Source organism: Festucalex cinctus, chromosome 2 (assembly GCF_051991245.1).
Source record: "Festucalex cinctus isolate MCC-2025b chromosome 2, RoL_Fcin_1.0, whole genome shotgun sequence".
NCBI classification, from domain to species: Eukaryota; Metazoa; Chordata; class Actinopteri; order Syngnathiformes; family Syngnathidae; genus Festucalex; species Festucalex cinctus.
Genome location: NC_135412.1, coordinates 2,309,620 through 2,337,216, shown reverse-complemented (window position 1 = coordinate 2,337,216; position 27,597 = coordinate 2,309,620). Strand labels below are relative to the sequence as shown.

Sequence of the window (27,597 nt, the reverse complement as noted above, 5' to 3'; positions counted from 1 at the left end):
AAAAAAAAAAACAAAAAAACAAAAAAAAACTTTGTGATAAAGTCTGTCTACATAAAGAAATTAAATACGTATGGGCTGACAGCCCAAATATTTGAATGAAAAATCTGCTTGTGTCAAACAAGTCAAATCGGTGACAATCTTATCCGTCCCTCCAGCCCACTGTGGTATGCACAGAAATCTTAAGACTCCTAACTGGTCTCGCGGACATCTGACACTTTGCCGAGCTCTTCGTGCAAAAAGACTGATGTGTTTCCTGCACGTTCATCATAACTGTGGGAAAAAAAGTCATCAAGTGATAGAAAAAGATGAAATGCATGGTAAGAGAATAGGGAACTTCCATGCTACATCCAAATATCCCTCACACAATACAAACGAAATACACATGATCATTCCGCGCCGCGCAATGATGGTCACATAAGAGTACAGTAAAATATAAAGACAAGTGTGTAACAGCTCCAAAAATGTCGATTAATACAAACGTATGGGGATTCACTGAACATCACAGGGTATATATACTGTATATATCTATTTTTTAAACTCTTTTGAATTTACAATCCCGTCAATCAGTGTTGGCCAACACATACTACTACTGTGATCATAGACAAAAAATTTTTTTTTTTAAATAAACTATCAAAAACAAAAAACTTGAGGACCATACCTTTTGTCAAAGTCAAACGATGACTCAGTTTTAGTCAGTTCCATCCCTCAAACATGCCAACAGGATGCGACTGATAGTCGGGGTTGACAGTTCTGTCAGGTCTGTTGCCTAATTGTGAGTTAAACACGCCACACTGCATTTAAAAGAAAACTTGTTTTGTGCACAACGGCGATGCGCTTCAAAAGAAATTGAAAATTTACTTTTCCAAAAGTTCAAGAAAACCGGCGTGCCCAGAAAGAATAAATAGAGTCCGTGCGAACAGAAGCTCCGATTGAGTCGCTTTCAGTCTCATGCAAAAAGGTGTATCTTCCCGCTACGCGGCGTAATGAAGCAATGTTGCCTAGCAAACTGCTTTCAGACAACCTTTCCAGAGGCTGTGGTTTAAAGGAGGCCAAGATGCAAACCTCCTGCCATTATGTGAAACAGATACAAAAAATATATATATATATTGAGTACAACTGTACCAGCAGTGAATATTTTCTACAATGTTAGATAAAAAATAAATTCTGAGAAAATATTTAGCAAGGTTTGTGATAGAATCCAGCTATTTGAAACATGCTTTTGAGTTAGACTTCTATTAGGATTAGATTACTACGTCAGAGAGCGCATACAGGCAATTACAATTATTTAACAGTGGAGTCCAGTTCAGGGGCACGTAGTGGATTAGGAAGCAAGGGAAGTAAATATCAACTGGATTATCACAACAAACAAAAATAAAGGTTCAGAATCACAAAATGGGAACCTGTTTCATAAACCATTAGAAATGTAATAGTGCAAATGAGACAGGGAACATTATGTTCAAGTAATACAGAAGCAAAAGTGGTGAGGATTTGAATCCGAATGCATTTAAGCCATAAAAAACGTGTTATGGCTTACAAACTGAAAGGCAGGGAGAAATTTCTTTGGCTCCAAAAGGCAGTTAAAGGCCCAGTCTGCTGGTTTCACTCAGGAAAATGCACTTTTTAAATACAGGATTTAAACAAACTACTTCTCAGTCTACACATCTGGGCTTATGTTCATGTTTGGTGGTGATTTTGTCCTGAGACATCCCCCAACCCCACCCTGTATTTTGCCATTTTGTGTTTGTTTTGTAAACAGCGGGACGTTTCTGTGTTTACAAAACAAACACAAAATGGCAAAATACAGGCTGGGGGGTGGGGATTTAGGACAAAATCACCACCAGAAATTAAGAAAAGCATAGATCTGTAAATTGAGAAGCATTTTTTTTGTTTAAATCCTGTATTTAAAAAGTGCATTTTCCTGAGTGAAACCGGCAGACTGGGCCTTTAAACAGAACATAGGCTCTGAAAAAAGTGGCAACTGTTTCTTGTTCGCTCTGCTTTTCTTATCAATTCAAAAATCTATCCATTTATAATTTCACAGCTGTCATTGGAGCCAATTTTGCCACAATTCTTTTGTCTAGTTAACGTTCTGTTGTAAGGCAAGAGGTCAGATAAAAAAAAAAGTGGAATTTTGACTCAGTAAGACGAAAATCATGTCTTATATTGTTCTTGGCCGCAAAGATTTGATACTCAGCAAGAAAAGATAGTGAACATGATGTCCACAAGTGATTGGGAACCTTTTTTTCCACTCCTTCCTTCATGGATCTGCTTCTGGGCCCTGGGGACCCCCACCTTTAGCCTTGATCTGGATCCAGGCGTCTCCCAGCGCCTTGGCAAAGTGGTCATCCACTGAGCCTGTGATGGAGACCGAGTTGGATGCCAGGTTGGTCACGGGCTCTGCTTCTTTGTAGTTCTTTCCCAGGCTACGGCGGAAGTGTTCCTCAATCACAGGATCGCAAACTGTGTTAGCTGAGACAAAAATGTTTGTGTTAAAAAACACAAACGTGCGTGTACATATATTATGTTCATACATGCTCATATATACATCCTTTTTTTTTTTTTTTTTTTATCAAAGTTGAATTAAGTGACTTTTTTTTTTTAGGAACAAGAACAACATTTGCTTTCCCTAAGTGTGGGCAAAAACAAATTTGCAAATACAAACAGTAGAATCATATAGAGCTAAAGGCAAGTGTGACATCTAGTAGTAAAATAGACATCCAACCGTTTTGGTTGTTTGTTTTTTTTCCCCTTATCATCCAAAGTAAACTGAACAATTTTCAACCAGTAAAATGGCCATTGAAATCATATTTCATAGTTTGAGTGTCACAAAAAGCCACCTTGTTGTATTTTCCTGTATCAACATACAGCAGTTAGTTTTATTATCTAGTAAATAGGGTCTTCAGTTTACAACAGCACGCGGCTAAGGTCACAAATTTCACGTAACTAGCTGCTAGCTACTCGCCCACGCTCTCTTCCCATCGTTAGCGACACCCAACTTTGGCTACCTGCACAATACGACGCAAAGCCTCAAATAAATACACAGACTTAGCACTGACTGAAGCATGTTTACGTCCATCGATCGAGGCGAGTACGGAACAGATGGTCCCTCTTATTTTGTGTATTTTTGCGATGCTTTGCGTCATAAAGCATCCGACGAATATGCGGAAGCACTCAGCGAAAGGTGGGCATCATCAACGATGGTAGACGGAAATGCCTTTGTGAGGTGGCACACACAGTTCCCACCTTACTTACTGTCAGAACAACTTCCGACTTGCGTATAAATTCAGGTTAGGTTGCCACTGTGAGAATCGAACTATATTGTAAAACAGGGACCACACGTATCTCGTATACAAAAAGTATTATATGCACACAAAATAGACTGCTCACAGCTTACCATTGGTCTTTCTCTCATCAGAAGTTGCGCTCGGGGAGCAGCCATTCATGTGGCAGTGAGAGAGTTTACAATTGCGGTTGCTTGCAGGAGCACAGGTAATAACAGAGGGGCGATTCTGGAGGGTTACAAAAAAAAATACATTATTTAGTGAAACAAAATTAGGACGTTCAATCAAGCACATTTCTCCCATAAAACAAAGTGACCGAGGACCACCGTACCTGCTGCCGTTCAACGGCTGCACTGACAACGGACCTCTCCCTGCCCCCGACTGCGTTGTCAAGGCTGCTTTTGGTCAGAGCCAGCGGCTGGTCCACAGCGTAGCCAGAAATGGAAGCATACAGATGGTTCCCATGGAGACCATTGGAGGAAGAGCTGATGTGCTCCACAGGACTGCGGCTCATGCTCCAGTGTTCGTTGCGGGAGTCTCCAGCAGAGGGACGAGCCCTTGATGAGTACAGAAGTGTTAAACCACCGCAGCCAGTCTCATATTTCAACCCATTGACTTGCTGACTGGTGTGCCACTCAATAAGGAGAGCCTCTGTTAAACATCTTACATAGTTCCATCACATATGAGATGTCGAAGGAGCTAGCTGCCCTTTATATAACAACCTATAATCTGTCAGGGGTCAATTCTATTGCCGTTTTAAACACAATAGGACCAGGAGAATTCCTTCAACATGTTGACAAGTACAGCTAAAGAAGCAATAGCTTCAAATTGCTGTACAGGATAGAAAAGTATGTATGCTGTGAAACATTGCAGCAGAGGAGAGTTCAGTCTTTGCACTAAAGGAACTTACAGGTGAGTTGCGAACAATCTGCTCATTTTGGTCACGTGGTCATCATCACAATTCATTTGGTCCTTCGTTTGTTCATCGCCATACTTCCGTTTGCTTGGGCAAAGAGGAGGCGGCCCGCTTATGTTTGATATAGCAGAGGGCAGCGAGGGTGTCCTGGACTCATCTGTTGGAATAAATCATCAAATCTGAATAAAACAGTGCATCAGGCATATTAGCTAGCTGACACTTCATTTAATAAGCTCTCAGCAAACTGGTTAAGTCCACAAATGGTACCGGCATTATCAGCCTCACCCAATAGTTGCTACCATACATGGCAGGAACATCAATGCCAAGCGTCACCTTGGATGAAAATGGGACAATAAATCATTGTGGTAGACTATGGCACCATCTAGTGAAGGAGTCACTAAATTGCAGGGCAAAAACAAACAAACAAAAAAAAAAAAAACATTTGCTATGAAAATGTCCAAGCCCAGCAAAAGGAGGAGGAGGAAAAAATGGGCCCATGGTTGAGGAAAGTATGTCAGTCAATCATCATTGTCTATAAAAAATATAAACATGAAAATAGCATTAGCATCTTAGCTTGCTTATAACTTGTTTACTCCACCATTACATCCATGCTACTCGGTGCACCAAACCGAGGCAAACCTTGCTGGCTTTAAAGGCCTAGATACACAAATGTCGACGTCGGACAAATGTGACTGACGCCTACCCTGTGGCGTCGGCACAGACGCCGGCATGTCGCGTAGAAAAATGGCGTAAATACACATATTGTGAATATTGTGATTCAATCAAGGGAGTTATCCACAATATCAATCTAGGATTGCTCCACGGTAATTTACTCGGGAAAGGCGGGACTTTCTGTACAATACTTCGTGCTGATTGGACGATGCGGCATTGTGCACGTTACAGTGCCCCCCTGACGTATTCCAACTCGATTCGACGTTATGACAGTAATTAATACACTGATCAGAAGGTGCATGCCGTCAACCCAACGCTGTCCGACTCCCGACGTCGGATTGGTGTATCTAGCCCTTAAAATAAAGCAATCAGTCCAGTCCAGACACCTGCAAACAGATTTACATAAATCATTGTTTCACATAACCACGTCAATTTATATAAGATAAAAATTGTGTGCTGGTTGTGTAAACAAATATATATTAAAGCAGCGTTCACCAATTCCGGTCCTCGAGGTTCGGAGTACTGCAGGTTTCCGATGTTTCTGCCTACCAATACACCTGATACTAAACATCAGGATCGTTATCGGGCATGGTGATTAGATGATTATATGAATCAGGTGTGCTAGTGGGCGGAAACACCTAAAACCTGCAGGACCCGGACCTCCAAGACCGGAATTGGTGAACCCTGGAGAAAAGGCATAATTTTTTTTATTTTATTTTTTATTTGTAGTTGTCTGTGAAATTTGGCATTGTGTTGCGTGCTATTAAATATATATATATATATATATATATATATATATATATATATATATATATTTATTAATTTATGTATTTATTTACCAAATCACTTAGGGCCTGGCTATCGGCATTACCAGCCTAACCATAACTCTCAGGGTCTTTTCGACAATACCAGCCTAACCCTAAACCTCATACAGGTTGTTAAGAAATTGTGTGGGGGATGTACAGAGCGGGATTCAAACCCGTGACCCCACACTTTAGGGGTGAAAGCCTTCACCATTATGTGGTGTATGGCTTTCGTCCGCTCGTTATTGGGGCATAACACATTATTCCACGAGCTAGTACACATTCACTGAAATGTATTTTGTACTTGGAGTTCTCGCGCAATTCACGGCAAAAGAGCGCTAGGTGGCGAGTTACCGGTCAGGCAAATATCTATTTTCGCTGCAATAAATAAACGCTCACATTGCTAAGATTAGAAGAGCGCTCCATAGCAGTATTGTTCAAACCTGTTATGTTCAGGACAGAGAATCTAACTCGACATATGTATTTCCCAAATCGAATTAAAAGAGAAAGTCACCTCCATAATGCAGTCTCCCGATGTTGTTGTTCATCTTGTCCAGGTACTGAGAGTTCAACAGGTCCATTCTAGGCAACAGCATTACACGAACAGGCTAGCTGCTAACATTGACGCTAGCAGGCAACACCGGCGAAGACAACAAACTTCTTTCCTAAAGAATTGAAGTTGGGGAAATTGGTTACTCGTTAACATCTTTCGGGAATAACATTCCAAGTACTTTAACATGAGTAGTGTGCGTTTTCTGGACGGTAGTTGGGAATCTATTCATGTTTTAAAGGCGTCCAACGAAAACAACGATAAGCTAATAGCTATAACCCACCAGCTCGTCTTTCATTTGTCACGTTCGGTTAAACTGGTAGTCTATTTCTTGCCACTATAAGAATCACACGTTTTAAACACCGTTTTACGATTAGCGGTCGAATGTCTCACTTGTACTAATAATAAAACTTGCTAGCTAACTTTAGCATGCGCACTAACTAGCCGCCAGCTCGTCGCCAACTTTATCGTCTGTCTTTTGTTATTCTATCCAACTACACCCACCCACGACTTCAGTTCAGCGGCGGTGCCTCCACTGTGTCCAGCATCAGTAGCTTTGGCCGCCAGTGACTTGTACAAAATCGTCTAGTTTCCCCAGACACAACATAAACATGTTTAGCCCAACTTGTCTATCTCCGTATGCGGACAAAGAGCTCTATGGCGCCCTACTGGAGGAGACACGCCACGACAACAGCTTCCGAAGAATTATGAACGCGTCTGCATATGGGGGTGGGGTTTGTTTGTTTGTTTGTTTGATGTTTGTTTGTTTGCGTACTTGCTTGTTTTCTTGTTTGCTTAAATATTATAGTTGGTTACATTAAAACTCACTCACTGCCAGCCATTTTAGAAAATGTCAAAATTTCAATACACACACGATATTCAATAATTATATATTATAAACAGAATCTACCAAATGACAGGATAGACGCCGTCCTATTTGCCTTGTCGCATCCTTTTATAATCAATGATATAAAAAAAAAATGTAGGTTGCACAAAATGCAGCCATTACTCCCATGGAGTCTCGAACTGTGTTTATTTCATATAAAATGGGGCGATGGTGTCACCTACTGGTGATTGTGCATCAGTACAGTTGTTTCCAAGTTTCAAATTTACAGTGGAGCATAATAAGATTCTAATCTAGCCCATCTTGCCACAAAATATAATTGGCAAGTATACTTGTCAAAGGCAGGATTAATTGCTGCTTGAAAGAAGAAGAAGTTAAAATGAGTTGCAGCTCTAATAAAGGCATCATATTTGTCACAGACAGTTCCAACCATCCATGCGTTTCTGATATTTCTGTGGGTTTTGCTACTCGGTGAAAACAAACTGTGTACCGTATTGCTTTAGCCTGTGACTAGCATGCAAAGCTCTCAGTAAATCATGCTTAAAAGTTATGTGGTTGGACTTGGATGTTCCAGACATTTTGATGGAATTATATCTATATGTTTTTCGACATGGACTATGGCTGAACATTGGCTTAATTGCGAAAAGTGATGGAGTGACGTTTACCCATTTTTCTCAGCAACAGGAGAGCAAGCATAAAGGTTAACTAAATAAAAATGGGCGAAACATCACTCAAATTGTCCAAACCGCTGAAATTATTGACGCAAATGTGACGTCCTACTCTTTGTATAGAATATTAAAAGATTGTAGATTGACTGGCCAGGCGAGGCGATCTCAACCAGCTCCGTACTATACCTAACGTGCTATATGCTAGTCTTTTGATGTTTTAGATCGTACGTCGCCCATTTTAATATTCTATGGAACCGTTTTGTTTTGTTTTTTAATTATTAGCATAATTTACAATATTCAGATGACCTAAGGACTGTATACATACACTGTTTTGATTCTTTAACTTTTAATAATGTTACGTTATTTTAATACTGTAATGTAAAAGTGCCTCTTGGCTGTCAGGACAATCATCTAGCTTTAGACCAATTATGTTATAGTAGTCAAATGATATTTTATCATGTTTTGAAATCAAAATAACCCTCACAAATCAAATTACAATGTTCCAAAGTCCAGTGCTTTTCAATGAGCAGAGAGTTTGTTTTCACCTAGTAAGACCGCCATTTTGTCTTGCACCTCTTGAGAGGACACTTTTTTTTCTTTTTTTTCCCTTCCAGTCAGACTTTGGTTATTTGTAAGGGTGACAACTTATTGATTTATTGATCCGTTTATTCTTCTCCTTAGCAACATAATGTCAAACGAAGTGCTATTTATTTCATTGGGAAGAATAGCATCAGTAACATGACTTCTAACTGAAACCAAATGTCCACTTTTGTGTGAGGATGTGTGATGTGCAAAATGCAGATGTAAAGCAATCAATCAATCAATAACAATAATAAGAAGAACAATAATAAGACAGGGTAAACAGAGTAAAGTGTTCTAAAAATAGGACATGAAGTTTCTTTTCAACATAACTTCATTTGCTGCGATTTCTTTTATGACACAATTCGTTTATGAATGTTCACGTGTAAAAGGCACTGAAACGGCAGAATTAGATCAAAGAGGTTGAAAAGAACGTTCTACTAGAAAACAATCTACGGCGGGCCTACATGAACATCAACACATTCATTTGGGATTCGCGGTTAACTGCATTTGTGTCTCAGTGGGCTGCGCTTACGGCACACGTCAGTGGCCACATGTCCGACCAGCCATTTTAGATTTCAAGTCTGAGCTTTACACACATACACAAATGTCGCACAAGGACACGGAAGAGAGGCGTGAGACGGTTGTGTTCTCTAATCACACCCGCGCTTCCACTGGAAACATTAGCATTTCCTGCAGCAGGTGTAAAAAATGATAATAATAATAATAAAATAAAATACAGCATGCCTGATGGGCAGCCTAGTGTGGGGGAGGTGTAGCAAAGAAGCACATCATGCAGTGAGGGAGAAGAGGAGTGGCACAAGCCTCAGCATCCTTTGCGATGGCTGAGGAGGGTGCAGACAAAGCGAGGAGATTGGCTGAGGGAGGGTGTCACGTCACCACCAGTGAGTGGGAGCTCTGAGGATGTTCCAGCGAGCTGGAAGGGAGCACATTCCCTGGGAGATTTACGCCGAGCGCTCAAGCCGTCGTCAGCCGCGCAACCGAGAGCAGTGAGAGCTTTTCCGCAACCCGCCGCCGCTTCCGTTCTCCAGCTCCAGCCATGAATTATTTGCGACGGCGCCTCTCGGACAGCACGTTTATCTCCAACCTGCCCAATGGCTACATGACGGACCTTCAGAGGCCTGACCCCGCTCAGGCTTCTGCGCCCGCCGCCGCCGCCGCCGCCGCCGCCGCCCCTGCCAAGTCCCCCACAGCCGGGCCGATGCCTCCAGCCACTTCCCCGGCTCCCGAGAAAAAAGCTCAGCCGGCTCAATCGAGCGGAGCCGGCTTCTTCAGCTCCATCACCAACGTTGTCAAGCAGACGGCTGCCTCGGCTGGGCTCGTGGAGCAAACGTCAGTCACGACAGCCAAGAAGTTCAAGATTCTCCTGGTCATCGACGAACAGCAGCAAGAGTGGTAAGACACTATTTTATCTTCAGTCTTCAGCAGCCTGCTAATGTATCGATGTGGTGAGTGATCACGTCTCTATGAAGCAGCGTGGAAAGGATCTTGAGGTTTAATTTTTGCCGAGACTAAAACACATATCGATCCCCATCCCACCACTCATCACATAAAGAGTGAGGAGCTTTTTTTTTTTTTTTTTTTCATCGGTGCCATTCTGACTATCTCAACATTTCCAAACAATGTGTCTGTTTATAAAATGGATGCTCCACAGGTTGCATCAACGCTTGCAACAAGACAAAATACTGCAGTGCTTCCCCCCCATCCCCCCACCCCCCCATCATCAATGGGGTTTCCCTCCACACAGATCACATGACCTGCTCTGCACTAACATACAAGAATCTCACACTACACGACAGCACAATACTGTTTACTCTATCGTGGATGCTCTTTGCCAGTTTTTGTGACGACTAATTGAGCTATATTAAGGCTTACCATCTTTCACAGGAGTGATTTAATGTCACATGTACGGTAGCTGAAATCATCTCAGGGCAGGCTCTCACTTCAGATGGTAAACTCGTCCGCTTTTATTTCTCTACACAACCGACTTTTGGTTCCCTTTACAGCAATGCAAGTGAGTTCATTATATATTTACGAATGTATCATCTAGGGGTGTTAAAAACAAAACAAAACATCGATTCGGCAATATATGGCGATATTACAGCACACAATACTCGAATCGATTCAATAGGTGGCCGAATCGATTTTTAAACATCCATTTTTGATGGAAAAATATTCAACAAAATGTCTTACTTATGGTTAGAGTTAACAATATGTTATATTAATGGAACATTAAGCCTTAAGATTTTTTTTATTTCAATGCTGTTCAAAGATGAGACTGTTAAATTCAGTGGCTCACAGCTATAAGGCTGAAGTTTCAGATCAGTAATACATTTTCATACAAATCTTATAGTGTACAAGTTTACTGGTTAGTATTTTTTAAATTTGAGTCAAAAATAAATAAATCACAACAATCAACTTGTAAATTCGGGATTAATTGGTATTGAATTGAATCGTGACCTATGAATCGTGATACGAATCGAATTGTGAGGTACTAGGCAATTCACACCCCGAGTATCATCATTATTATTATTTCCTATATTTTACCGCAACACAAAATGTTAGCTGTGCAATCCAGAAGGAAGAATTGCTCATCTGATTTACTTTGAACAGTTACAGCAATTTCGACCTTGCAATAAGATGAGATTCAAACCACATCACCCGATTGCGAATGTTAGGATAGCAGCTGGATTTAGGCCGGAGAGTGCAATTTCTGCGAGGAGGGCAGAGCATTCGTCTTGAATAAACCTGGATCAATGTTAATAAGATCAGGCAAGATGCCAAGCTTATGCATTAGCTAGCTACTATTTTTTCTGTGAGAGGAAAGCCACACACTTGCTGTGGAGTCGGTCATAATACAGTACTGTACCTCTGTTCAAATACCAGATTTTTGTGATAAATAAAAAACTAAATAAGATAAATAATTTCAAAACTCTTTCTATCTGTAATGGGACATATAACTTGTAAACACAATTGAAATGTATTTGTTTTTTAATCTTTTCAAGAGAGTTTTTTTTTTTTTTTTTTTTTCAGGAACACTTCCACATCTTTGCAATACTTTGAATTCTGGTCGTACAATAGCAAGATGCAACATATAGCTGCTGGCAAATGCATTAGGCTGATGAAATCTATTTTTATGGCTTTTGCTGAGTGGCTTCTGTCCTCTGTAATGCTGGCACCCTCGTGCAGTGCAGTACGTCATTGGGCTGATGCAAAAATGAGACCTGCTCGGACTGAAATAATGCTTCCATTCAACTAAATTAGGTTTCTCAAAGGATTTTGTGGCAAAGTCCAGAGTTCTCTATTTATCATAATCACCATGACATTACTTAACTCTTTGACTGCCAAACGTTATCCAAAAAAACCCCAACGGTGGCAGCCGATTTGGAGCATTTTCACTCATCTTTCAAAGCAAAGAGAATATTGTGCGGTATGACAACATAAATATGGTGGATACCATATAAAAGATTGGATTCTATTCTTTCATGAGAAAAAAAATGTTTCTACCTTATTCCGTTCTTTAGTAATCAGCATTTGAAATTAGGTCATTTGAGTGACATAAGTGAAAATACAAAAATATTAAGAGAAAAACGAGCTTTTTATGAAAAGATACATTTTTTTTGCACAATAGTGACTTTGACACGAATATTTTTTGTTTAGCGACAAGGCAGCGCAGCACAAGACGTTGCGCTGCCCATTGAGAGAAAAGCAAAAAAAACCAAAAACGTAATAAACGTAAATTAACGTTTTTGGCAGCATTCATGAGGATTTTAGAATACGTCATTAAACGTTTTTGGCGGTCAAAGAGTTAAACTGGGGGTTCTGAATAAATATAAACATAAGTTCCCAAGTGAAGTGGCTTATACAATAGAAAGCTTCACTTTTACCATCGCCTACTTTCTGTAAATCACTGATAAAACAACAACAACAAAAAACAAAACAAAAAACGATGTATACAGACAGCTACTCTATCGTGCAGAAGAACATCATATGAAGTAAAAAGATTTTGGTGTCTGACATACTATATTGTTATTCTATAAGATGCAAGTGGTAACATGCACTCAAACTGTGGTATTTTGCAATTAGATATACTGTCCATACTAACTGGAAGATCTTATTATGTGCAGCTATTTGGTAAAGTCATCAAGATAAAAAACACTGATCAAATAAAGAGCTCAGATTATTCTGCAAGTCATCCATGGATCTTTGTTTGGTTCCAGGAAGACTGTGCTATAAATTGCTCTTGTGGTGTGAGGAGAGCATTTTTCTCTTTCACTTAACATTAAACTGATTGCCGACTGACATTTTATTATACACTCCATGAAAAATAAAAAAAAAATAAAAAAAGAGAGAGAGAGAGACTGTAATATTTGGATCATGTCACAGAGGACTATATTGGCTGAAATCAGGTTTTATTTCCCCCAGCCAATAACATAAGAGTCAATGATAAATTGACAAAATGGGGTATTTTATAACTCGGCAAAAGTTCTCACTTACAGTTAGGGGTGTGCTCAAAAAATCGATACGGCAATATATCTTTGCGGGCCTCATTACAATACACGTATCGATACGCAGGTGTCAGAATCGCTATTGCTCGTTAACTTTAAATAGGCAGTTAACGTTTGCCTTTGCAGCTTGCATTGTACCTAAAAAAAATAAAAACCAGCAGCGTCTTTGAAGTTAATTGCCTTCAATTAATGCAAAAATAGCTCACCAGTGATTGCACACAGTCTTGCTAAGAAAAATGAAAGCAGAGGAAGAATATCAACATTTATTTACTTCTAAACTTAACATGGCACGTGTCTTAATGTACCAATTCTCGTATATTTTGTTTAAAAACGAAATAGAATGTGTTACATGAAAAAAAAATGCTGTTTTTATTTCCCCAAATATTTCAAATAAGCACATCTTAGAGCTGTAATTTTAATACTTTGATATTTTTTGCTCATATCGGCTCATGCCTATTAATAAATCTTCCTTGCTCTGCAGTGCGAACACATTTAGAGCAGGCATGCCGCTTGGTGGGAAACCAGAAGAGCTACTAACAAAAACATTTTTGTCATCCAGCATAATAAACATTTCCTTTAGGTATATACACATATAACTAGGGGTGTTAAAAAAAAATCGATTCGGCGATATATCGCGATACTACATCGCGCGATTCTCGAATCGATTCAATAATCGGCAGAATCGTTTTTTTTTTTTTTTTTTTTTTTTTTTTTTTTTTTTTAGGATTCACACCTTGAGCATGGAAGAATTTTATATGAACGGCACATTAAGCCTTATTATTTTTGTTTTAATGCTGTTCAAACATGAAACAGATTACAACCTCTATAAGACTGAAATTTCAGATAAATAAATAATACATTTTAATATAAATCTTACACTCTACAAGCTTAGTGATTAGTATTTTCTAAATATGAATGAAAAAAAATCGCAACAATCGACTTATAAATTCGTATCGGGATTAATCGGTATCGAATCGTGACCATTCGTATCGGGATTAATCGGTATCGAATCGAATCGTGACCTGTGAATCGTGATACGAATCGAATCGTCAGGTACTAGGCAATTCACACCCCTACATATAACTGTTATTATAAAATGCAAGTAAATGAACGTAAAATATTGGGATACGTATCGCCTTGAAGATCACGTATTGGGATACATATGTATCGCGATACGTATCGTATCGTGAGGTTGGCGGCAATACCCAGTTACAGTACTAACATCTCCTTATCCAAAGAATTATAACAGTCAACATTTTTACAATGACAGCTTTAACATACTAGCCTTTCATTAAATTGGTATTATTTGATGATCCTGATCATCAAATGCAGTCACAAAGCCACAATAAAACATATCCCAGCTCCATTTGCTCGCGATCTAATGTTTGAATCAGGTCAAAGTGAACCCATATCGATTCCTCCGACATATAAATAATGCACGTAAACAGCTGCAATCGTGCTCTCGCTTCTCCCCTGGTGTGCACGCAAAGGCGTCTTAAGCACCACGCAGGAGAAAATGTAGCATATGCAGCATGTCGGGACGTAGATCAGGTATATAACCACTTGAATGCTTTTTGGATGTCGGCCACAGTGAAGGGGAGTGAGAAACCTTGGACTGAGGATGCTTTTAGTGATGTGGCTGTAGTGGAGAATATTAATACGCTGGATGATGTTCTTGGTGCACGCAGTCAGGCTCACAAGTGTTTTGACAGTGTGGCAGAGGGATTCTGACTTTTCCATTAAACACCAATGTATTTAAAACCATGTAATGCATATGTGAGGACATTTGGCTTCAATTTAAGACGTTGAGGGAAAATTTGGTATTTATTTACCATTTAGAAATTACACTAGAGTACATAAGTCCATTTTCAGGGAAAATTGACCTACAGTAATTGTACATATAAATAATTTTTAATGGAAAGTCCATTTATGCATAGTACCCAATTTTTAACTCATTCACTGCCAGCCCAGTAAAAATGGATCTTTGACTTAGGGCTGCTCGATTATGGGAAAAATAATAATTGGGATTATTTTGGCAATAGTTGAAATCACGATTATTCAAACGGTTATTTATGTTTTTGCACAAAACAAGAAAATGTTTAAGCGTTTAAAAATATTAGGACCAAATAAAAAAAAATAAAAAACGAAACACTATAATTAAGTTTTGGACTAAAGAGAATTTATAATAATATATATTTATTTATGTTGGCAAAAAGGTGAAAGTTGGAGTGCAACATATGCACTGTGCAGTAGGGCAATATTTTTTTTTATATATTTGGTACAAAACAAGAACATTTTTAAACATATAAAAACTAATAAAAAAAATATTAAGACAAATAAAATTATTTAAAACACTATATTTATGTAACTTCCTTTTGGATGAAACAAAATTGATCAAATTAGTTATTTTAAAATTAAAAAAAGGTGCAAATGTATAAATTCAAACAACTCAATCATCTTTTCACTTTGCGATTATGCTGATTTTGTAATTGTGGAGTGTAATAATTGAAATTATAATTGAATTTCGATTAATTGCACAGCCCTACTTTGACGTGTATAGCCGTCAATGGCACTGAATGAGTTAAGGTGCTCAATCATAATAACAACTGTAATTATAATTATACATTTTAATACTTTGTCGTCAATGGTAGGGATGCATTTGATAATTCCACTTCAAGTGCAGAATAGAATAATTCTTTCAGCAAGCAGAAATCACAGGCTTTACCCTGCATTATCCATGTGCACGTTTCTAAGATTTATGTTTTGGAAAACACTCTGTCGCTTATCTATTTAACTCTTTGACTGCCAAAAACGTTTAATAACGATGAGTGAAAGCGCGACGTATGCTGCCATAAACGTTAAATGACGTCAACAAGGTTTTTTGTTTTTTTTTATCAATGGGAAGTGCAACATCTAAGTGGAGTGCTGCCTAGGTCAATGGATTGTGGAATCAAAAACACTAGTTATGGCCAGCAGATGGCAGCATTGAATCTCTTTTTCAAGGGGCTGCCGGTGTACGGAATTACAATGAAACGTGACGGAATCTGATGAAATTGAATGAAATCAAACGTTTTCAAGGAGGGCGTGAACGATCAAAGCCTTTGTCACATTAAACCTAATTTGTAGCGCGTCACAAAACAAAAATATTTTGTGTCAAAGTGACCGTTGTGGAGAAAATGTATCTTCACAAAAAGCTTGTTTTCTTATCTTTTCAATTTTTGCTCAATGTCACTCAAATGACCTCTTTTTAAATTATTACTAACCAACAGAATAAGATTTTTTGTTTCTAATGAAAGAATGGCATGTGATCTTTCATTTGGTACCCACATTGTATATGTAGTAAAAGTACACAATATTCTGTTTGCCCTGAAAAATGAGTTGAAATGCTCAAAATCATTACCGTTTTTTTTGCTTGTTTTTTTTTATATTGTATGGCAGTAAAAGAGTTAATTCTCCATCAGCAACATTTTTTTTTTTACGCACCTATAATGAGTCCTGTTTTAAGGTTTATTTTCCACCAAAGTCAAACAAATCTCCACCACTGCAATTGCTTTCTGAATGAATTATTCAGCTTTAGAGCCACAGGAATTAGGCAGGAAGAGCACAACACATGGCAGCCGACATGTTTTCTGATGCATTCTATGGAGAGGCTGAGCATTTCATCATATTTTGTAAGAGAGTCTTTGTAAGTGCTCGTCATTCTTCATATATTGATCCAGTCGGATGTTTAGCCTCGAGAAACGGCCCTCAAAGAAGATAATGTCCTCATAATATTAATGTTGATCTTTAAATACACAGTAACCCGATTCACTGCTCACGAAAGGTGCAGTACTTTCTGAAGTTACGTAACAGTCCACATAGACAATCTGGCCTCATTCCATCACCCTCAAAAACAAATATTGGTTGCTACGAAATCAGATCAGCCTCCACAGCAAATGTGTATATATATATCTTGAAATAAGAATTTCAAAACAAAATCATTTGTATGGTGAACCGTCCTGTAAAAAGGCAAAAACATCTTTATCAATTGCCATTGACCGGACCAGGACTGGCAGCCTCCATGTTGTGTTAGCACTACCATCAGTACAAAGGTACTTAAAATTGGCTCGTTTTCTCATTTCCAACCAAGTCTTCATCTCTTCCACTACTACTTCACTTCTGTGTGTGGCTATTTAATACTACCCAATGATACGCTGATTCTGAATACAACGTGCATGCGTTTGTCCTCTATGGAAAGTGTCTTCACATAAAAAAAGTATTTTGAGATGAGACAGTGGCTAGTAGGGATGTAACGATATCACAAATATCGTGATATTGCGATGTTACAACTGCCACAATATATCGCTGTCGTCATATCACGATATTAAAAGCAGCACATCTGTTTGAAAAGGTCAGGCTGAGTTCCATTTGTGCAGTTCTAGCACCCTCCGGTGGCTAGTTTTATAGAGCAGTTTAATTTTCACAAGGCATGTTTTGGCCCTTCTATGTTTAAAATCCACATTAATCGTCAGGTGAACGTAATATGCTTGTGAACCGGGTCAATATGTGGAGGAACTCAATGTGTTTGCATTAGCAAGTAAGTGCCTGTAGGCAGTATTGTGACCCGTTTTGGGCTTTTTGATGGTTCTAAGTCATTTCAAAATAAGATACTGCCTACGGGCTACGTGTTATTGTAGGCACAATATTATGTGTATTTTATTTAGTATGAGCTAATTTTTTTTACATTATTGTGACCTTATTTTTGTATGATGTTTGGATATCGTTACATCCTTGTAACGATATCCAAACATCACGATACGATATTATCACGATATGAAGGTCACGATACGATAATTATCACGATATTGTAGGGGCGTTGGTGATATTTAAAAAATATCACAATACTGTAAAAAAAAAAAGAGAGGCCATACAAAAAAAAAGCACAACATTGTGCTCTATCTCTAATAATATTGTGTCACTTACTTGTTAATACATGCACACATTGAGTTCCTCCACATATTGATCGCTTCACAAGCAAATTACGTTCCCCTTCTTCTGACCATTAGCATAGATTTTAAACATAGAAGGCCAAAACAACCCTAATGAAAATTAAATTGCACTAATAAACTAGCCACTAGACGGTGCTAGAACTGCACAAATGGAAATCAACCTGACTTTTTTAACAGATGTGTTCCTTTTAAATATTGTGAACATGACGCCGACGATATTGTGGCAGTTTTAATATCACGATATCACGATATTGCCCTTATCGTGACATCCCTAATCCCAGGTGGCTAGCTAACTTTAACCCAGAAAAAAATCCTCACAAACTAAATGTGATGGTTTAATATGTGGAATCTTGCGCTCATGCAATTCCTTCTTTGCGCTGTTTGAAACGGGCTGTAATGATGATGAATGTAGCATTTTTTTGCTTGTCAATTGTAAGATGTCGTGTTATTCATTTTTCCATTTATTTCAACTCAGGGCCAAGTTATTCCGAGGGAAGAAAATATATGGCGACTATGACGTCAAAGTGGAACAGGTCAGTTTGTCTCCATCTTAAGCACGTCTGTATAAAATATATATATATATATATATATATATATATATATATATATATATATATTGGTCCTCAAGTGCCAATGTAATCATGAACCCTTCAGGCGGAGTTTAGTGAGATCAGCGTCATGGCTCAGGCCAATGGGACATGCAGTGTTACGATGCAGGCTTTCAGAAATGGCACCAAGGTCGTCAGGTATGGGAATTTAACACGGATGTCTAAATATAGTGCCGATGACCTTATTCTGCCTGTTGTTGACTTTTTGTGGTCGCATCCGTCTCTCTTTTTATTTTCTAGGTCATTCAAGCCAGACTTCGTGCTCATTCGCCAGCATGCCTTCAGTATGACCCAGAACGAAGATTTCCGCAACCTCGTCATCGGTCTGCAGTACGGAGGTGTTCCAAGCATGAACTCATTGGAGTCCATCTACAACCTGTGTGACAAGCCCTGGGCGGTAAGGCGAGGCACGCCGTCATCGTTTGCGAGATCCTGACGTGCTTTGCGCTTGTTTGTCTCACTTGAAAAATGGAAAAATACGGTATATTTCTCTGTGTGTCCAGTTTGCCCAACTTATCAACACATTCAGGAAGTTGGGTGCTGATAAGTTCCCACTGATTGAGCAGACATTTTATCCGAACTACAAGGAGATGGTGAGAACGAAGAGCAGCAACTCTTTCTTGTATCAATCTGTGACACTCGGCATTATTTATCCACTGTTGGTTAATGCTCAAATATTACCTTTCATATCTTATAGGTGAGCATGCCATCCTTCCCTGTGGTTGTCAAGATTGGACACGCCCACTCTGGCATCGGAAAGGTTTGGCAGTTCCACAGTTTACGACGCTTACCTTATTGTGACCTTTTGCTGAATTAAATTTACAATTATCTTGCATTCAAAACATACTTGTGTGTGGATTTGCAGGTAAAGGCTGACAATCACAATAAGTTCCAGGACATAGCCAGTGTCGTGGCTCTCACCCAGACGTACACCACCACCGAGCCGCTCATTGAGTCCAAGTATGATATTAGAATCCAGAAGATTGGCGCAGACTACAAAGCCTACATGTAAGTTTGACAACACTTTCATAGCTCAAATTAAATGGAAGAGGGTGGGAATTGTTCTAATGTTTAGGCTTTGTCACCCCAGGAGAACATCTATGTCGGGCAACTGGAAGACCAACACCGGCTCGGCCATGCTGGAACAAGTGGCCATGACTGACAAGTGGGTGTTTAAAAAATAGGAGTTTTTCCACCGCTGGAACTTTTGGAGAACTTTTCAGTTTACTTTGGTAAAATTCGGTTTGGATGTTTTTCCACCAACAACAATTAGCAGGGTAATTAAATTCCCCAGGGGCCATCCAAGTACAGTCAAACCTTTTAAACATAATCCATTCCAGAAGGCTGTTCCAAAAGCAAATTGTTCGAAATCCAAAACAATGTTTCCCATTATAATTAATGTAAATAATTTTAATCCGTTCCAAGTCTAAAAAAAGCTTTTTCCAAGTTTTTTATTTATTTATTTTTTTTACTATTTTACACCATAAACTGCACTGTATATTGTTTACCATAAATAGAAAAGGGTACAAATAGACAGTTTTATTTTAATAGAAGATATCCTATCTAAAATGATGAAAAAAAATGCACTTGCTTTCTTTGGAAACATGATTAGGGGCTAATACACGATGCAAAACTTAAAAAAAACAAAAAACAAAAAAAACCAGTGAGATTTGCGTAAATAACAATGAACAGGTCTGCTCCGAACGAACTTTGAACACGAATGTGCTACAGAGGAAGCATCCTGGGCATTTGAGTTAGCTCGGCACCCGAGTGGGTCGCGTTCAGGTACGCTCGGCTTTTTCTCCCGAGTGGGTCGCGTTCAGGTACGCTCGGCTTTTTTTTCAGTTTGGTCGAGAGCCGATTTTTTTGGACGAGTTCTGAGACATAAAATTCTCGGATTTTCTGGTCCAAAACCGATTTGGTCGAGAACAGAAGCACTCGAAAACCGAGGTTTGACTGTACTATCTCAGCAGCAGGGTCTTGCTGAGCCAGGCAGGAACTTTGAGGGGGGGGCGGGCTACAATGGCCACGGCTGATTGGTCAAATTTGGGGGCGTTGTTTTTACATCAGCTGGGCTCAATCCACCTCATTTGAATTAATTACAGAGAACTCGAAGACGCTGCAGAACTTTTACAACCAAGAACTCCCTTTACCCAGAATTCAATGTTCCTGGGCTTGTTGGTGGATAAACGCCTAATGAGAGTAAAATAAGAAAGGGGGAGGAATGAACTGATACAGTACTTAAAAAGAACAGCTTCAGATGCTGTACTTGAGTCAAGTTTCGTGTTGCGTTTTTGACTCTTTTCAGATACAAACTGTGGGTTGACACCTGCTCCGAGATTTTTGGGGGTCTGGATATTTGCGCAGTCAAGGCCATTCACGGGAAGGATGGAAGAGATTACATCACAGAGGTGGGAGTCTCCCAAATGAGCGCACGTCTGGGGGAATACATCATTACAAACAAGCTGTGGTAGAAAGTACAATTAATTAAACACGAGGGGAGGGGCTTATGGAGCATTTATCAAAAAATGAACCCGCTCTTGAATCTCCATAGGAATAGGGTCCCTATGTTTTTTTGCAATATGGGAGAAAGCCTGACAACTTCATATATAGGACTACACCGCAAAATCGCCAGTCTTAGATTAACACTAAGAGTGTTAAATCAAACACTAGAAAAGTGTTTATATGTGTCCACACAAATGAGTGTAAAACTGACACTTTTCAAAGTGTTATTTTTTTTTCACACTTAACCGGTGTTACTCCAACTCTGTATAGTGTTAAAAATCTACACTGGTAAACACCGAATAATAGTGTTGAAAGTACTCTACACTAAGGCCAGTGTTAAAATTGTAACTCTACATTTTAACTCTACAACTACATTTGACTATGTTAATCGGTACTTCATTTATATACACAGTAGATTCTGTTGAGTAAATTTGACTCTATGTAGAGTAAGTTTGACTCTATTTAAAGTGGGACCAAATTGACTCAGTTTTAGAGTAGGCTAAGATTTACACTAGGAAGAGAGTATACAATCAAAAATTGAAAAAAAAAAGAAAAAAAAAAGTCACTCAGGGGTTGAAGAACTGCCACACTACCACCTGAGCTATGCCCCTCTTATTGTTTGCTTATCTCCAAGAGACCAAAGACATCGTTTTTGGTCTCTTGGAGTTTAAGGAAGATTCCATACGATCGTGGAATCAGATGCAGCTGACATGAGCCATATACTAATCGAAAGCAGGAGCTGCGTGGCTCAGGGAGTAAATCAGCCGTTTCCCAAGCTGAAGGTTGTGAGCTCGTTCCTCAACCCTTGAGTCACTTTTATTTATTTTTTTCAAATTCTTTATTTTACTCTCTTCCAAGTGTTAATATTACACTAAAACTGAGTCTATTTGGTCCCACACTAAATAGAGTGAAATTTACTTGACAGAATTTATTGTGTATTATAATTTATTGTGTATAAATTAAATTACATAATAATAAACTAGCCACCAGAGGGTGCTAGAACCGCACAAATGGAAATCAACCTTCACCGAAATGAGGTAGAGGTAGTGCTATTCAGGTTACACCCAACATCCAACACCCAAAGAAATTTACTCTGACAGTGTAACTTTTTAATCCTAAAATAATAACACTGCTACACTGCTTACTTGCATATTTGATCGAACACTGGAAATTTAACACTGACAATTACGTCGTCAGTCAGTTCCCCTGCAAAATCTATGGGCCCTTTTTTTTTTTTTATTTGTTTTTTTTACTTCAATTAAAGTGTTTCGAGTGTTTCAGCCACAATGTGAGATGGTGGACGTGATGACGTATGCAGTCAATGTGATGATGCAGGTGGTGGGCTCATCCATGCCCCTGGTGGGGGAGCACCAGTCCGAGGACAGGCAGCTCATTTCTGACATGGTGCTGACTAAAATGAATCAGATCGCGGAGAAGGAGGCAAACGCCCCACAAAAACCCATGACAGTGCAGCCATCCCAGGTAGACGCTCGCACGTATACGATGCGAATTTCCCGCAATGACAAAGCGTTTTTGATCCTTTCAGGGCACGGGCCAGAAAGGGGAAATCATAGGCGAGACCACGAAGAACGGCGCCGGCCGCCCTCCTCAAGGTTGTCTGCAGTACATCCTCGACTGTAACGGCGTGGCCGTGGGTCCGAAACCAGTCCAGGCTAACTGAGTGAGCCAAGACGAGGTCTCAGAATCAACCTGAAGCTGAACACGAGCGCGCGTGTGTGGATGCAGATAGCTATAGGATCACAACTGGGGCGGCCGGGTGGGTGCTCAGCTCGTCGCAGCTGAGTGGGACCCTGGACTGTGTTTTTTAACTCTATGCAGAGTCCTCATGTACTGTCTACTTGTTGATTTGCGTGCTTGTATCGGTCACACGTGTTTCAGTAGCTGTGGATTTTCTTTAGAGCTGCTGTGGGTGACGTCAGAAGCAGATTGTGCCTACACTGAGTTGAGTGCCGCTCTGTGCTACTTGTTTGACCAGCTGTGAGCCTTTGATTTGACCTTTTCTTTTCTGTTTTATACTTGGCTGTGTATCTTTCGCTAGTGTTCAAACTGTGGAACCTTGTTCTTAATATGTATACGGTACCTGGGTGTGTATGGCTTCGGTGATTTATTTTCATACGTAAAATGATAGATATTTATTTTTGTTTTGCATGACTGATGCTAAAGAGGGATGTTCTTGTAACAGTGTGGTTCTAAGACATGCTCCCACGTGCTAATTCATGCATCGAAAATGTGTCATAGCCAATCCATACATGCTTCTTCAATAGTACTGTCACAGACACGGGAAAAGAGATTATTATAAAAGTATAGTTCAAATTGATCATCAGCTTAAATATATACGTGTATGATTTTGAACCAAAGATACAATTATTTCAAATACAGTATTTATTTAACCCATGGTGTAAATATATTTGCAGTTACAGCTGCACTCTTAAAAGTGGCACGATGCAAGATTCAGAGTTTTTGCACATTTGCGACCCCTCTGGCGAAACGTGGAATCGAGCCCAGCGACGTGCACACGGCCAGGACGAGCAAACGTCAACACGGATCACAACTTCTTTTTCGTAGGCTTAATAATGTCTACAGAGGTAAGAAACGTATTAATCTTCAAGTTACTTTGTATGTGAAAGTCATTTTGAGTGACAAAAGCTTACGTAATTACAACCTTCCAAACGTCAATTGAGGATAGCAAAACGTTGCTAATGTGCCCAAGTGAGGAGACATTAGTTAGCGACCGTGTGGTAGTTTTATTCTGCATTGCTAATCATAAATAGACCCTATCGTATTTTGGTTACGAAGTCTTTACCTTTTTAGCAAAAAGTCAACAAGCTGTGGGTCCCGTTTCATCCCCAGGATAGTTCTCAGCTCTCTCCACCTGACGAACGCTGCTCCGAAGTTTTTTACTTCTCTTTGTCTTCCGTGGAGTCTCCACAAGGGGTTGAGACGTGTCTTCAAGTCCATCTTGAATTCGCTGTCCTGTCCGTGAAGTTGCGTGAACAATCGCGAGAGCTAACAGGGACAATAGCGTGTACGCGCATGACGTCATGCTCAGGGCAAAAGCTAAAGTTTCCGGCCCGAACGCTACAACATTTTTTTCCTTTTACAGAAAAATAGGGGCAACAGTCGTGCCTCCTGTCCATTATACAATTCTTAAAACGTGCGGGTGAAAAATATGGTTATTTTAACACTCAAATTTGAGTCTCATCTTGCATCGTGCACCTTTAACATAACAGTTTGATGTGTGACCAATCACATGGCCAAGGAAATACAGCTGGATTAAATTGGCGCTCGCTATTTGCATCCTCTATCCAATATGTCCAAATTTAAATCTACCACAAAATGTCCTTCTGTGACCATGCAGTGGGAATCTATAATGGTGTCGCCATGGCAACAGAGCGTTAGCTTCGACTTGATCCAGCTCACTTTATCACACTCCTCCTTGTGAGTGGAATAGAACGTGCAATATTTATTTGTGATATTATTACAGATTTCATTTGAAATCAGCTCTTCCGTGCAATCGATTCCGATAGTCATCCGGAACATGTTCTCGCAAACGTCACGATTGGTCGTCTCTTGTCCTGCGGCCCACTCCGTTTGAAAGCTAAATGGCGATACAACTGAAATAGCAACCAAATCATCTGGACAAAGAAATTTGCGCAGAGAACTATCATCACGATAAAAAAAAAAGAAAAAAAAGAAAAAGAAATCTGTTCCGCAAGCTCTGTGTGCGGTTGTTTTGCAAGTTCTATCAAGTGTATCCGTGAGTGTATCCTTGTGCAAGCCATGCCTGCGGCTTTATGGGTGTGTCGTACTGTTTACTAGGAAATATGCCATGACATTGATTTCAAAGGGAACACGCACTTGCGGTACCAAGTGTCTGACTGATGAAAGTGGACACGCTTTCGGGCCTAATTGGTCACATAAAACCTATTCGGACCTGCCGGACTGTAAACGTTGATGGTCATAGTAGGCGAATTGCTGTTGGACTGTTTAAACCTTGACTGGAATACAATACACGGTGGGAAGATCCAGAAAGTTGAGTCCCCTATGTCAATGGCAATAAAGTTTCCTTTGCAATACACAATTGACTTTGGTGTCATTGACTGCTGCGAGTAAGCACTTGGAAGAAGACATAAATTGCTCCATTTTCTATAGGATTTGAACCTCATGGTTGCAAGGTGAGCTGGACCTGATCCCCAGTTGACTTTTGGACCGGTAGCCAGTCAATCACAGGCCTTACTTCAGAGGTGTCCAAACTATGGTCCGGGGGCCATTTGCGGCCCGCCGTCCCATTTTTTTTGTGGCCCGCGACATATGCTAAAAATGGCTTTTGACTCAGTTCAAATAAAATAAACAAAACAAAAACGTTTGGATATGGTAAAAGTAAGAATGGAGGGTGTCGAAATACACAGGTGCTATTATTTACAAAATAACAAACTAAAATTCAAAAAAACAATTTCGTTAACGAAATAAAATAAAAATGCTTTTTAAAAAACGAAAACTAACTAAAATTACACTTTATGTTTACAAAACTAACTAAAACTATCGAGCAAAAATGTCCGTTATAACTTTGGTGTGATTTTTAGTAGATTTATTTTGATTAGGGGTGTGAATTGCCTAGTACCTGACGATTCGATTCGTATCACGATTCACAGGTCACGATTCGATTCGATACCGATTAATTCCGATACGAATTTATAAGTCGATTGTTGAGATTTTTTTTCATTCAAATTTAGAAAATACTAATCAGTAAACTTGTAGAGTGTAAGATTTGTATGAAAATGTATTATTTATTTATCTGAAACTTGAGTCTTATACAGGTTGAAATCTGTTTCATGTTTGAACTGCATTAAAACAAAATATTAAGGCTTAATGTTCCATTAATATAACATTCTTCCATGTTTAAGGTGTGAAGCCTAACCTTAAGTAAAACATTTTGTTGAATATTTTTCCATTAAAAATGGAAGTTTAAAAATCGATTCAGCCGCCTATTGAATCGATTCGAGAATTGCACAATGTAGTATCGCAATATATTGCCGAATCGATTTTTTTAACACCCCTAATTTTGATATAAACTGGAATAATGACTTTTGAAAGTATGTCACACAGAATTGACGTCATCTAGCAACAGCCAATAGAAATGCACCTTCAGATGACATCGCTCCTATTGTGTTTTTTAAATATTACACACAAGTAATACACATTAAAAAAAAAATGTAAAAAAAACAACTAATACTAATACTGAAACTAACTAAAACTAAGCATTTATTAAAGAACTAAAACTAATAAAAACTAACAGAACTACCCTGAAAACTAATAAAAATAACAAATGAAAAATTCCAAAACTATAATAACCCTATTGCCATATTACAAATAAAATGGTTTATATACTGTAGCAATTTTCTATATGCAAAAATATGCAAAAGCGCAAATAAATGATTTGTATAATTCTTAGGACTAAACACAATTTCTCTTCCTAACATGTGGTCTTTGCATCCTACAGAGTTTCTGTATGTGGCCCTCAAATGAAAAAATTTACACACCCGTTTTATGCTCACATTTCTAAATCAAACCATGAGAGATGCTTTTGTTTTGCTCATGTTAGAATCCTCTGGCTGATCATTTCTAAAAGTTTATGACACAAGAAACCATTCAAGCCTTCGTAAACTGATAATAAAGGGGCCCAAAAGTGTCCTCACCGAGCATCTGAACTGAAGGGGTTTAATTTATTGCAAAGAGCTCACGGACCATCTGCCTGCTACTGTGAAAAGTTGCAATTAACACTTTTAATGGGTCTGATCATTAACTGGAACTGGCAGCATGCATTGCCACTTCCTGTGGTTTAGAAAAGAACAGCTTTTATGTATTCAGTTAGACTCTAACTGAATACATAAAAGCTGTTCTTTAACTGTCTCTAACTGTTAGAGACTCTAAATGCATTTAACAACCCCGTGGGAAAAGACAGAAAATTGCTGCCACCTGCTGGATACACCAAAGAACCGTCATTGCAGTTACATAATCCACTGTTGTCACGGCTTTTCAAAGCCCACCAAGTCCTGGTTCCGATGGCTCCAGTACGACCAGAAAAGTGACCAAATTCTCTGCAAAATGTTTTGTTTCGATATATTTCCTCCAAAAACAAAGGATTATTTTTTTTTTTTTAGGCATTCTGGTAAGCCAATCAATAACAACACCGATACAAAGGAAGACAACTAAATTATCATAATATAGTCTTCAGTTGGCCAAATAGGAAAAACGGAAACCTCAGAAGCTCAAGCAGCAAAGATAAACACACTGATCTCTTCTTTTGGAGGAAAACCACAATCGTGTTCCCAAAATCAAAATGACTGACTTTGTGTACTGCCAGAGGTCACGTGGACACCAAAGTCAGGAAAAAAAGCAACACCCACTAAATGTCAGCCAGGTCATGTATAACATTTGGCCTGGGCTGTTTTCATTATGGCCAGTCAGCGTGGCCCCTCAAAATGCAGAAATAGAACATTAACCAATCGCCAGTTAGTAGAGATAAGATTACACCACCTTGGATGACTTCAGGCTTTGCCTTTTAGTAGACACGGTTCCAATAAGCGAAGTGCGCGTCTCGAATTCAAGGTGCATTGTGGGTAGCGGCGGTGT

General features: G+C 39.2%; 2 protein-coding genes across 3 annotated transcripts; one reads left to right on the top strand and one right to left on the bottom strand.

The window, feature by feature from the left end:
- LOC144013357 (transcription cofactor vestigial-like protein 4) lies at positions 1–27,597 on the bottom strand. Of its 2 annotated transcripts, none has more exons than XM_077512101.1 (6): positions 27,502–27,597; positions 6,187–6,337; positions 4,192–4,354; positions 3,613–3,838; positions 3,395–3,509; positions 1–2,469 (listed from the first exon to the last, which is right to left on the bottom strand). In XM_077512101.1, the coding sequence occupies exons 2-6, from the start codon at positions 6,266–6,268 to the stop codon at positions 2,258–2,260; spliced, it is 798 nt and encodes a 265-aa protein (XP_077368227.1). In that variant the 5' UTR covers positions 6,269–6,337; positions 27,502–27,597; the 3' UTR covers positions 1–2,257. The 2 variants fall into 2 exon arrangements, with proteins under 2 accessions (XP_077368227.1, XP_077368226.1); XM_077512100.1 differs by lacking the exon at positions 27,502–27,597 and adding an exon at positions 6,727–7,131.
- On the top strand, positions 9,017–25,045 carry syn2a (synapsin IIa). Its single transcript, XM_077512098.1, has 11 exons — positions 9,017–9,729; positions 18,306–18,363; positions 18,485–18,576; positions 18,679–18,835; positions 18,942–19,031; positions 19,136–19,198; positions 19,304–19,446; positions 19,529–19,603; positions 20,747–20,849; positions 22,279–22,425; positions 22,490–25,045. Exons 1-11 carry the CDS (start codon positions 9,374–9,376, stop codon positions 22,622–22,624), a joined length of 1,419 nt encoding a protein of 472 aa, XP_077368224.1. The 5' UTR covers positions 9,017–9,373; the 3' UTR covers positions 22,625–25,045.

Coding starts and splice junctions, on each gene's coding strand:
- syn2a (XM_077512098.1), top strand. CDS start 9,374: ATGAATTATTTGCGACGGCGCCTCTCGGACAGCACGTTTATCTCCAAC. Junction 18,364..18,484: donor ATGACGTCAAAGTGGAACAG/GTCAGTTTGTCT, acceptor TGAACCCTTCAG/GCGGAGTTTAGTGAGATCAG. Junction 20,850..22,278: donor GAAGAGATTACATCACAGAG/GTGGGAGTCTCC, acceptor GTGATGATGCAG/GTGGTGGGCTCATCCATGCC.
- LOC144013357 (XM_077512101.1), bottom strand. CDS start 6,268: ATGCTGTTGCCTAGAATGGACCTGTTGAACTCTCAGTACCTGGACAAG. Junction 4,355..6,186: donor CGGGAGACTGCATTATGGAG/GTGACTTTCTCT, acceptor TTATTCCAACAG/ATGAGTCCAGGACACCCTCG. Junction 3,510..3,612: donor CAGCCGTTGAACGGCAGCAG/GTACGGTGGTCC, acceptor GTAACCCTCCAG/AATCGCCCCTCTGTTATTAC.